Below are 12,807 nucleotides of genomic sequence, written 5' to 3'. Positions count from 1 at the left end.
GGAAGGAAGGAAGGAAGGAAGGAAGGAAGGATGGATGGATGGATGGATGGATGGATGGATGTGTGGATGGATGGATGAATGGATGGATGGATGGATGTGTGGATGGATGGATGGATGGATGGATGGATGGATGGATGGATGGATGGATGGATGGATGGATGGATGGATGGATGGATGGATGGATGGATGTGTGGCAGTTAAAACAGAAAATAAAAATTCCTGTCACAAACGGAACATTATGCTGAATTTCATGAAAATGTATTTTACACATGTGGCTTTGCTGATGTGAGGGTTGAATAGAGAAACTGGTTTTCAGGTGAGCAAAGAACAGAAGCTACATATCAGAGAACAACCTTTAAAGGAAAACGGGGGAAGAAGAAGAAGAAGAAGATCTGCAGCAGCTGAGAATCACAACGAGCTGCGCAGCATCGCCGGGTCATCGGAACCGGACAACAGACTGTACAGAAGTTACCCGGTCCGATCCGGTTCCACTGCAGCTGCAGCATTCATAAAGGTCCAGTCTGACAGATTCAAACTCTTCAGTTTGGAGCTGAATGTTTAGTTTTCTTTTAGAAGTAATTTAAATATTTAGTTTATAGACTAAATATTAAATTCTTAGTTTAAACTATTTACTTTAGAGCTTAATATTTAGTTTTCTACCTAAATATTTAGCTGAAGACTAAATATTTAGTTTTTGGTCTAAATATTTATGTTGATTACTAAATTTGTAGCTTCAACCTATTTAGATTGAATCTAATTTCCTAAATTGTAGGCTAACTATTTAGCTATCTAAATATTTAGTCAGATATCGCTACGTGTGACTGTTAAAGTTAATGGTTGACCAAAATATATTTCATATTTCTTCGGCTTCAGACTTGATTTAAATCTTTAAACTCAGCTGGACTCGAGCAGAGAAGAAAGTCCAGTTCAGCTGGGTGAACACGATGAACTGCAGCGATCTGTTTGCACGTAAAGTCGTTTGTCCTCATGACTTCATGAGCTAAAGTGTGAATCCAAAGCGGTGGCAGCATCTGGTTGTTTCTGCCGCTGCGTTTCTCTCAGTTCCTCCAAACACGCTCCGGTTTGCTGCTGCGGCTCAGGAGTGACTCGTTGTTTTCTTTGGTTTCTTGTTATGGACTCGTATGACAATGTAAAAACGATCTACTTCCACATTTAACTGACATATACGTTCTGTTCTGTGTCCAGTTCTTCTTTTCACAGGCTCACATTTTTCTGCATGCTGGGTGTCTTCTTGGTGGAATTGGCAATCCATGCACCAAAACACCCCAAAAACCTAAATACAAAACAAACACAATCTGCACAAAACTTGGTGTTTGTTTCTGGAGGAACTGAATCGGAAGTGAATCGGAAATTTCTGCACAGAACCAAAGCTTTTTCACACTGCAAAAACTAATTCTTACAATTATTTTTCTTGAGTTTCTGGTGAAAATATCTGCACTTGGAAAAAAAGAACAAACTATCTATAAAACCTTACATTGGAGTGGTAATCTAAAAATATCTACTAAACATTTAGAAATTATTTATTGAATCAAGTTTTAGGTTTAAATGTCCTTTTACTTTCTTTGGCCTTCTTGGAGACGCCACATGTCAGCTGAACGTCTCAGTCTGAACTTTTTCTGCATTTCTGGGCCTCAGGTTTGCTGATTCGATCTAAGATTTCTTTAAACTGATTTTATTTTCTGAGGTTTCAGTTTTATTGTTGAGAAAAAGTTGCTGTCAAAAGCAAACTGCAAAAACAGAAAACGTTACCTTAAATCATAAATGGTTTGTTTATGATCTTTGTACACTTTAAACAAGACAAAACTGGTTAACTGGTAACTTTTGATTAGATATAGGAGCTTGTTTTATGTCAATAAAGTTCTCGTTCATGAGGAAATGTTTTGCTGATGTTAGCATCACTTGACGTCCTTCTTGGTGTTGAAAGAAGGAATTTAAATTCTTGCAGATATTTTTGTTGCTTTTCAGCTTATGACCCTTTAATGTCGTTCAGGTAAAGTTTATTTTATACACATCAGAACAAACAGCACAAAAATGTATTATTAAAATGAAATGAATATTAAATATCAATGTTTTGACTGACAGGAGTAAAACAAAATGCCAAGCTAAATGGAAAGTTTTTTCATTTCAGTGCAGTACTTCTCCTCCTCTTCCTCTTTCTTCTTCTTCTGCACTGACAGGAATGAGGTGAGAAGAAACAATTGGGAGGAAATTCACTCTGCATTAACACACCTTTTCAGTCTTTTTAACCGAAATTGTGCAAATGCAACAAATCTCCTCAGAGCTTCGTATAAAAAATAAAGCATCTCTAATCCCAAATAAAGTTCAGTCTGTGTTTTTGTTGTCCTTCGGTTTGAGGTTTGCTTGAGAGTTAATCTGGAATAACTTCCACATAATCTGAATTTGGAGCATCTGCAGTAAAACAGAGAAGTTAAATTAGAAAACAGACAGTAAACGAACGCTGCAGGTAACCAAGAGAAAACATTTCACATACTCTCATAGTCATTATCCTCTTCAGGTAAAGGAGCAGCTCCTCTCTGCAATGAGTGTCCGCCTGACGCTCCGCCCCAGGCTCCGCCCCAGGCTCCGCCCCACACTCCACCCGATCCTCCAGCTGTTCTTCCAGCTGATCCTCCAGATGATCCTCCAGCTGATCCTCCAGCTGATCCTCCAGATGATCTTCCAGCTGAAGCTTCAGGTTGTGTTTCTGGTCTCCTCGGCGGCTGGATCAACATGGGCGTTTTCTTTTTCACCGCGTGGCGCAGATGAACGGCCAGACCCTGGTTCTTCCTCTTGTAGTTACGGATTAAATCACCCAGAGTCTTAAAATATGTTTCCTGCAAACCTCCTGCTGTCTGTGGAGCGACACAGAAAAAGAAGCTGAAGGTGCAACAAATCTGTGACCAATAACTTAATATTTTCATCATCAAATACAGTAAAAAATGTAAAAACAAAATGTTTTAAATGCACAAGCCAACATGAAGCAACAGGTAAACTCAATAAGAAAAATTTAAACAAAATGTTAAAACAATAAATGAGAACAAACCATAGAAAAAGAGGATTCATGTAAAAATAATAATACATTTCATATTGTGAATATGGAAAAATAACTGTATTAATAAAAACTTAATACAAATTGTAAAAATCTGAGAACAAAGCTATGCAAAAGATAATATTGATGAAAATGTTAAGAATTTAAACTGCAAATGAGTCACAAAACAAAAATGAAGAAAAAACTGAAAACAAAGTGATGCAAAAAGATAAAACAACAATATTAACAAACATATATTAAAATGTTAAGTTTCAAATGTGTAACAAATAATCATAAAACAAGATAAGCAAAAAAATTCTATATATATATATATATGTGTGTGTGTGTTTAAAGCATAAATATTAATTTAAAATTAAGTAGAAAAAACAGAATAAAATGGAAATAAATATAATTTTTTTATTAAATAAAAAGCAAAATAATCAAATGAAGTAAAACTGGGTGGTGCTGTGGTGGCGCTGGGGAAAATCACAATCCCTGTATTGAGGCCATAGGCTTCATGCCGGTGGTCGCAGGTTCGATTCCCAGCCTAGCAACATTTGCCGCATGCCTCCTCTCTCGTTTCCTGTTTCCTGTTGAACTACTTTCAAATAAAGGCCACCAGAGCAATGAAACCTTAAAAAAATAAAGCTGGGTGACGTAAAGATAAGAAATATTGAAACTTTCCTAAATCCTTTTATGAATCAATTAACTGAGTTTTGTCAAAACAACAAACCCATCCTTTTTCCATGCATCTACCTCATTTGACCTTTAACCTTAACGTGGCACGTCTGGCACGTGGGCAGCGCCAGCATCGCCTGGCCGACGCTCGTCGTGTTTTATTAGCTCTGACGTCACTCAGTGTGTGGAAACAAGCTAAATGTTTTCCTCTGCTGTGGGGGAAAGTTTCCTTCATGGGGGTGAAATGCTGATTTCTTCCTGAAATACTCTGACATCTTAATGAAACCCAAAATTTCCAATCTATTTTATTCATCTGTTTGATGACATGAATCAAATTAAGATCCTTTTAAATAATTCTGTGCTAGAATTTGATATTTCTGTAACAGGAAACAGAGTTTCTGCAAAAACTCAACATTTTACCAGGTATTTTTAGTCCAAATATCTTACTACACTAGAAATAAAACACAAATTTATTTACAAATAACATTAAAACAAAACATAAGAGCTTCTTTAAGCTAGTAATTCATTACTATTAATGAAAAGTTCTAGTTCCACTGACATACAATTTAACCTTCAACAACATATTTTCCTCATGTTACAAGCGGAATAATCGACCAATAGAACCAGAACTTTTTAAATAAGTAATTATTGACTGAAAACAAGCTGCTGAAAAATCACTTGTAAGTTAGTTTCATCTAAGACCAAAAAAACTTGTTTTTTCACACATTTATTGAACCAGAATTAGTTTAATGGAAAAGCTGTGGGTGAGCTGCTGCCAACCAAACGCATTATTTCATTAACGGATCATAATCAGTGTGAGAACAGCTGTTAAAAAGCGTTTTGCATTTTGTTGCTGTGGAAATAGAGTTTGAAGGTGGTTGAACCTCAAAATGATTTTCACCTCCAGGCATGAAAATTCAACTAAACTCAACTAGAAAAATAATTGTGAGTTGCTGTAACTCCATAGAGATGAGCTGATCGATCCAAAGAGAAGATCAATAATACTGAACTTTACTCAGAAACACAAACATTTGCTTTGTTTTTCTACTGGTTTGTTGTGTAACTGGGTAATTAAAGTACAGAACTTAAACCAAATAGCTCAGCGTTATATTCACTCACATTATCAATTTTAATTATTTAAGTTAGAAGAACATAATTTCTTTATTCAACTTGCATGAAAAAAAATCTTAATTTTCTAAACTTAACACTGAATTTTGCTCAGAAACATTTAGTTTTAACAAACCTTAAAGGACGTTCTCCTTAATCATTTAAATTAAGCAATGAGCATCAATAGTGGATTTACAGCGCAGGGCATTCTGGGTAAAAACAATCAAAGCAAACGCCGTGGCTTAGCGCTAGCGGGAGAAATAGCTCGTGGTCTTTTACCAAAGGCAAAGCGGATACAATCGCTACAATCTGACGCCACTCCATTTTTTTACGTTTTGTAAAGAAGGGAGTTGCGCTCAGTGTCTTCAGAAGATTTTTGTGTCATTTCCTTTGGTGGTTCTTGGTGCAGCGCCCCCACAGGTGAGGAGGGGAACAGGTTGTTCAATGAGTTTAGTAGGTTTGATTCAGGGCAGTTGAAAATATAACAAACGTTGCAAGTTTTGTTCCCCAATTGAACCGAGTCTAAAGTAGCTAAGTTCATCTATTAATAATCACGAATAAATAAGTATGTAATGTGGAGCAGGGAGAGAGCCAGAGGCAGCAGCTTATTAATCAAAGAGACGACATATTGAAAATGTAAAGGTGTTTTTGTTACCAGCAGGGTGTAGTTTCCGTTGTGCGCCTGCAGGATTCTGTAGGTATAAACCACCTTCTGTTTGCTGCAAAGAGAAAACAAGACGTCTGTTAGTGAGGGATGAGTTGGAGGAAGTATCGCAGAAAACCGTTTTCCGTGTTAATCAGCAATGATTCTGCTTTAAAACTGAAGATTAAAGTCACTCACCATGTTTGACGCAACATTAATCATATCTCTAGTGTTTGACTGGGCTTTTATTATATCGTTTACCATTTATCGTGATAAATCTATTTCCAATTAATCATGTTTAAAAATTCCTAAAACGGTCTGTCGGGATTATTATTTTACTATTTTTAATCCACTGCTTCTTCAATAAAGGTGTATGATTAAATATTGATGAATTTGACAATGTGATTAAATCCTACAGAGACCTAAAAGAACTAGTTAATTTTTTTTATCGTCATTTTTATTGTGACACAGTTTTGTGATAAAGCTTTGCATTCATATCCACCATCCCTAGATCCAACTTCACTCGAGTTTCTGCACACAAACAAGAATGACATTTTAAACATAAATATATGAAAAGGGAGATAAAATAAGCTGTTTTTTTATACTAGCAACGACCTGACATTCTAAACAGTTTGTGTCCAGCATGTGTGGGGTCTGCAGAGATGTTAGCTGCCCCCTTCCTGACCTTAAACCAGGTCCAGAGAACCAGAAGTGACCTGCAGCAGACACAGAGTTGATTGACCTTTGACCCCTGGCAGGAAGAAGAGTAGATCTAGTCTGTCTGCATCATCCGATGCCTTTCATCACCCGGCCACGGCGTCTGCATGATTTTCGGTGCGTTAGATGCATTTTTCTTTGTGTGAAAATACACTTGCAAGCACGTTTTGGAACAAGATGAATGCAAAGCTCAACCGCAGCTAAACCTCAGCCTCACCTCATCAAAGTGTGGAGCAACGACGGCGACGACGAGCTGGGGTTTCTAAAAATATAAAGAACAAAGAAACCAACCGCTTCTCTGGCGGCAGCCAGCCATGCAAAGCAGCTTCACTCACAAAACTCAGCCAGACTCACTGGTTCCACTCAGTTTCCATTCAATGAGCAACCAGCCCTTCAAGAATCCAGATGTGTGTTTTTAAATAAAATTTAAAAAAACGCAGAAAATGCAACTGAATGCTGAAAACTACACGAGAAACACTGCAAAAACACAAAATCTTACAAAGTATTTTTGGTCTCGTTTCTAGTACATTTGAAGTAAAATAAAACTGACTTAAGGTCACTTTGCAGCAAGATAAAGGAGCTTGTTTTAAGTCAATAATTCCTTAATATTGGTTAAAAAATCACTAGCTCCGCTAAAATCACAGCTAAAATGAAATTTTTCCAGTTTTAAGTGAAATAATCTACCAGTGGAGCTAATAATATTTCATCAGTGTTAAGATATTATTTACATAAAAGCAGCTTCATGTGGCTGAAATGTGGTTCATCAGTTAGTTTTGCCGTATTTCAAGTTTACTGAGACATTTGCACTAAAAACTAGACCAAAATCACTCAGGACTTCTTATTTTGCAGTGAAATATCACATCTAATCACAGTCAGTCTCATGAAGGAACATTTTCAGGTGGATTGTTTTTAGAAAGGTGCAGCAGCTCTGATTGGTTCTTTCTCCACACTTTTGATTTTCATTTGCGTGTTTGGAGGATTGTGGGTCTGGATGCTGTGCAGCTCAATAGATTTCTACTTTCACTTCCCTTATTTAGGGCAGTTGCTATGACGCGTAACCATGGTAACCACGTGTTGTTTTGCAGCTGGATTTAGGTCATTAGCATCATAAATGTTCAAATAATACCTGACCTTTGACCACAAATCCCAGAAGAGGTGAATGTGAGCAGAGAGAAGAGGAAGTTCAAACCGTCTCTCATAGTGACGTCTCTCTGCTTTCTAACCAAAAGTCCAGAGGCAGATTTAAAGAGGAACAAAAGCAAAGGAGGTGGAACAGCAGAGTTAGATAGCAGCTGATGGCGTCGTCTAGAACATGTTGCTGTGGAATATAATCTCTGCAGGGCTGATATTGCAATGTTAGCATGTCATAACAGCCATACGGCACTGGCCTTCAGTCAGAGGCCTATTCAGAAACACTGCAAGACTGACTGCTACTGGAGCATCACAGAATCTCTTATTTAGACGTACTAGGACAATTCGAGTCAAGACTACATTTTATTTTGATTTATTTTGAACTGAACTGACTTGAAAATGAAATAAATGAAATAAAAATAACAGTTATTTTTTTATTGAGACTAATGAATACAGTTCAGCAGGTGATTTGGTTCCAGCTACACGTTTTTATTGATCTTGCTTGTCTAGAGATAAATATGGATTTTACAAGAATCACACCAGGAATAAAAACGTGAAAATGCAAAGACACATCTAAACGTTCAGGCTTCTTCTCTGCTGTCGTGCTTCTCTGCTCGGTGCATCATGTTATTCTTGTTGGTTCTGTATTCTGCTGCTGGCTTGATGGTCAGTTAGCTATAAGTGGTTCCACCAACAGGATCGGTGTAAAACCACCGCTGTATGGTGTCCCTCAGGGCTCAGTTGGTTTCCTCCTTTTATTTGATATTCCTGAGTAGGTTCAACACCTGCACTAGACATGATTAGAGTTTCTAAACACCCACATATAATTTATGTGATTGTCAGATTTATTTTGGGATTTCTGTTTTTATTTGACTTGTGGGTTTGGTGACAGTACAGTAAGCAAGTACAATGATTTAATAAAGAATCAGGAAAATAATTTGAATTTAATTTGGATCAAAGTCTACAGGGAACCGTTTGCAAAGTTACACAGCAAAAAAATTAACAGCAATAATTAGAGTTATTTAGCCTGTTAGAAGGTTATTCATTCATTTACAAATGTCACAGTTTCAGGCAAAATATATAGACAGCAACATATTCAGTTTGCAAACTAAATATTTAGCTCTAAATTATTTAGTTAGCAAGTAAAAGATTCAGTTCCATTCTAAATATTGAATGAACAAACTAAATATCTAGTTTACAGGTTGATTATTTAGTTAGAAAGCCAAATATTTAGCTACAAACTAAATATTCAATCAGCAAGCTAACTCTTAACTTCACAAGCTAAATAATTAGCGCCAAACTAGCTAATTAGTTAGCAAGATAAATATTTAATTCACAAGATAAATATGTAGTTTTACAAACTAAAAATTTAGTTTGTAAAACTACATATTTTACAAACTAAAATATGTTTGTAAAATATGTACAAACATATTTTGTACATATTTTACAAAATATGTACAATGTGCCAAACTAAAAATTTAGTTTGTAAACTAAACTGCAATAAATTTTTCCGCAGTGTTTAAATGTTTGAAGTGCTCATCTTCTCTCCTGCATCTTTTTGCGTTTGTAGCCTTAAAACTTGACTTTCTGTTAATTTGACTTGACAAGGGCAGATTAAATTATGCCAGATTAACATTTTTCTTAATTTCTGCCCTGTAAGTGGTTGGTGATTATCAACAACACAAAAATATAACTTAAAACATAATAATTAGTCATGGCTGGCACTTGCCTTTTAATAGTTGTGAAAGTGTAAATACATTTAACTGTTAAAAATCCTCATATTTGTCTAATTTTACCATAAAATGTGCCAGAAACACTCACAGCTCCAATTTGTGGTTATTGCCATTAAACTACCACAACTGTCAACAGATCACATCAAGATATTAACAACAGCTCTGAACATCATCCAACTATTTTCTTGCTCCCTTGTCCCTCAGTGGGGTCAGGAGGTGCTGCTGCCTCTCCAGCTAATGTTCCGGGCGAGAGGCGGGGTCACCCTGGACAGGGTCACCCTGGACAGGGTCACCTGGACAGGTCACCTGGACAAGTCGCCAGTGTGTCGCAGGGCAACACAGAGACACACAGGACAAACAACCATGCACACACACACTCACACCTAGGGGCAATTTAGACCGACCAATTAACCTGACAGTCATGTTTTTGGACTGTGGGAGGAAACCGGAGTACCTGGAGAAAACCCACCATGCACAGGGAGAACATGGAGACTCCATGCAAAAAGACCGGGGCCGGGAATCGAACCCAGAACCTTCTTGCTGCAAGGCAACAGCTCTACCAACTGCACCACTGCGCACTGTAAACTTCATAAAATGCTAAAAACTAAGTGAAATAATTCAGTTTCTTTATGTTAACTCATCATCTGGAGGATCTTTGTGATTTCAGTTCATCCAGTTATCAACTTCAGTTCATCGGTGAAATTAGCTGAATTTCTATCCAGGAAAAACCAGCAGGTTGTGTCGACTCATTTGTGAATGACCTGCGACATTCACAAACTTCCTTCTCTAATTTTTGTTCAGTTCACTTCCTGCAGATGCTATTTCTATTTTTCTGTCCACTTCAACAACACATGCAAACTAATCTGCATGTATCACGTCAAACGTTAACACCCTGCCAGCAGCCACAATGAAACCCGAGTTCCTGGAAGGTCACCAAATCCAAACACTAAAAACACTAACTTATGAGAGTCTCCTCTCTGCAGCAGATTCACTCTTTGGGTTTTAGAAACCAGATGCTGCTCAGAGGCAGTAAGTCTGAAAATTAGGTTAGTGTTTAAGTCCTTCTTCTCTACATACTCGCTTTTATTTTTTAACAGCTCTGATTGCAATATTCAGCAGGAAAAGCTTTTAGCATTCCTGCTGTTTGAAGTTTCTAATTTCAGAGGCCAAAAGAAGAGAAGTCTCCACACTTCTCTTTTTTAAGGTTTCTCTGTCACCGGTGGCATTTATTCTACAGAATCCAGACAGAGAAATGGGAAAACCTGCCGCAAAGGTCACAAGGCTGACCTTGTGCAAAGCGTAATTTAACGTCAACGTCTCGCTCTGTGCCAACATTGAAGGGAAATTCACCCAAATAAACTTTTTCCCTGATAATCTGTGGCTTATTTAAGGTTCTATCTTTTTATTTTTTGTGCAAATTTTGACATTTTTGTACAATAAATTTAGTTTGGCTTTATTTAGCCTAAAAACGTCTCATTACTGGTTTCTTTAGACAAACGGTTCGGAGGCAAATGAATTACAGACCCGGAAAATTATTTAACTCAAAACATAGAAAAATGTCTTTTTATAAGTTAAATAATCTACCAGTGGAACTAGAATGTTTTTATCAATATTAGGGAATTATTGGCATAAAATAAGCGTCAATTTCTCACGAAAAATGTACTTGTAAGTTCGTTTTGTCTTATTTCATTTACCGTAGAAACTAGACCAAAATACTTGGTCAGGTTTTGTGTTTGCTAAACCAAAACATGGTTGATGGTCTAAAACATAAGAAGCAAATAAATCCATGGGGATGAACATGTTTCACAAACAGGATTGTTTTAAAGCCAAAAACTGCTCAAACATTCACATTTTTAAGTGATTTATCAGCTGCAAAAACACAAAATCCTATCAAGTATTTGTGTTGTTTCCAGTGTAAATATGTTAGAATGTTTGAAACAAGACAAACTAACTTACACGTAACTTTTCAGCAAAATATAAAAGCTTGTTTTAAGTAAATAAGAAGTAATAATATCGGCAGATTATTTTACTTATAAAAGGGAAAAATGACTTATTATAAGTGAAATAATCTGCCAGAGGACCTGGGCCTGTTTTCATCAATATTAAGACATTATTGGCATAAAACAAGCTTCTGTGTATTAGTTTGTCTTATTTCAAATGTACTGAGATATCTGCACTGGAAACTAGATTCAAAACTCGGTAAGATTTCGTCTTTCAGTTTATGCTGCACATCACATTTTTACTGTACATTTCATACTAAAGATCAAGACGATAAATATTGTCGTTTTTGATAATTAATCACAAATGCTGTTCAGGCTGGTTGACCTCTACATCTACAGTGGAAATAAACTCATTAGTTTGCATTTTAACAGAAGCAGCTGCAGTACAGAACCAAGCGCCCTGCAGGGGATGGTGAGGGGACGCTCCGTCCAACATCTGCACTGTAAAAACACAAACACTTACCAGCTATTTTCGGTCTAGTTTCTTGTGAAAATATCTCAGTAAAATAAGACAAAACAAACTTACAAGTAACTTTTCAGGTTACAAATAATTTCCTTCTGAAGGAAAACAAGCCAAAGATCTCAAAAAAAACTTTAAAAGGCTTAAAAGAAGCTAAAATAATTAGGTGAACGCTGCAAAAGTACAAAATCTCACCAAGTAGTTTTGGTCAATATCTTATTGCACTTAAAATAAGACAAATTAAACTTGTTGAAAATGAATAATTTCCTACCATTGCTGAAAAAGTTCCCGTTCCGCTGGCAGATTATTCCACTAATAAAAAGACATTTTTCCAGGTTATTATCTGCCAGCGGAACAAATACTTTTTTATCAATATTAAGGAATTATTAAGAAATTGAAAGATCCCTATTAATGTTTCATTTAAGGTTAATTAAGTGAAGAAAGATATTTGCACTATAAACTAAACCAAATGATTTTTTGCAGTGTGTTTCAGATCTGCTTTGTTGAATCTGAAACACAGATCAGATCAATAAACCACCTGATTTGAGTTTTACTCACTAGACACAGAGACACAGCGCTCCCTGGATGGTCTCGCTCTCTCGGATCAGGTACGCGCCGTCCTTGTTCTTCCTCCCCAGAACCTCCTCACACTCCCTCTTGGTCATGGCGCCATGGTAACACTCCGGCAGAGCCGCTGCCATGGCAAACGGGGGCCGCGGGCCGACAGGCCGACATCCACCTGCACGGCGCAGGAGCTTCTGCTTTCACAAACAGCCCTGAAAACGGTAAGAACCACGACCCGGTTAAACCCAGAACTGCTCCAGAACAGAGCCGGCCCGGTCAGCTCTCGCTGCTGCCTGGAGGTGCAGAGCAGAGCGCTCACTGAGAGGGCATCAGGAAACAAACATGTGGTTCTCGCAGTTTCACAGGAAGTTAGGTGTCACAATGAGACACATAAATGGAAACTAAAAGATGAGCAGCAGATAACAGCGAAGCTTACCGGCAGAACGGGTCAGAAACTGTCAGAAACTGTCAGAAACTGTCATGGTGCTGAGGAAGCAAGAAAGCTTCAAGCTCCCTGAAGGGAACTGAGCTAAAAAATATTATCAAAATAAAAACAGTTATTGTATGAAAATGAACGACCAGGTTTCATAAAAGCAGCAACTTCACACGTAGTCACTGTCCTGCAATGTGTGGCAGAATGGTTCACTTAGATTCAGTTCAGTTCATTTAGATTCAGTTCAGTTCATTTAGATTCAGCTCAGTTCAGTTAGAATCAGTTCAGTTCA

General features: G+C 37.2%; 1 protein-coding gene across 1 annotated transcript in view; it reads right to left on the bottom strand.

The window, feature by feature from the left end:
* Positions 1-1,973: 1,973 nt before the first annotated feature.
* The window catches only part of LOC103456982 (SH2 domain-containing protein 1B), a 12,645-nt gene continuing 1,811 nt past the window's right edge, over positions 1,974-12,807 (bottom strand). Inside the window, exons 2-5 of the mRNA XM_008396871.2 lie at positions 12,077-12,294; positions 5,490-5,553; positions 2,513-2,873; positions 1,974-2,430 (exon numbers count right to left, since the gene is read on the bottom strand). Of these exons, the coding sequence (XP_008395093.1) occupies positions 2,390-2,430; positions 2,513-2,873; positions 5,490-5,553; positions 12,077-12,219 (609 nt within the window). The 5' untranslated portion in view covers positions 12,220-12,294 and the 3' untranslated portion in view covers positions 1,974-2,389. The remainder of the gene's footprint in view (positions 2,431-2,512; positions 2,874-5,489; positions 5,554-12,076; positions 12,295-12,807) is intronic.

This window comes from Poecilia reticulata, linkage group LG20 (genome assembly GCF_000633615.1).
Source record: "Poecilia reticulata strain Guanapo linkage group LG20, Guppy_female_1.0+MT, whole genome shotgun sequence".
Classification (NCBI taxonomy): Eukaryota; Metazoa; Chordata; class Actinopteri; order Cyprinodontiformes; family Poeciliidae; genus Poecilia; species Poecilia reticulata.
Note: the sequence above shows the minus strand (reverse complement) of the source record. Positions and strands in the feature narration are given on the sequence as shown.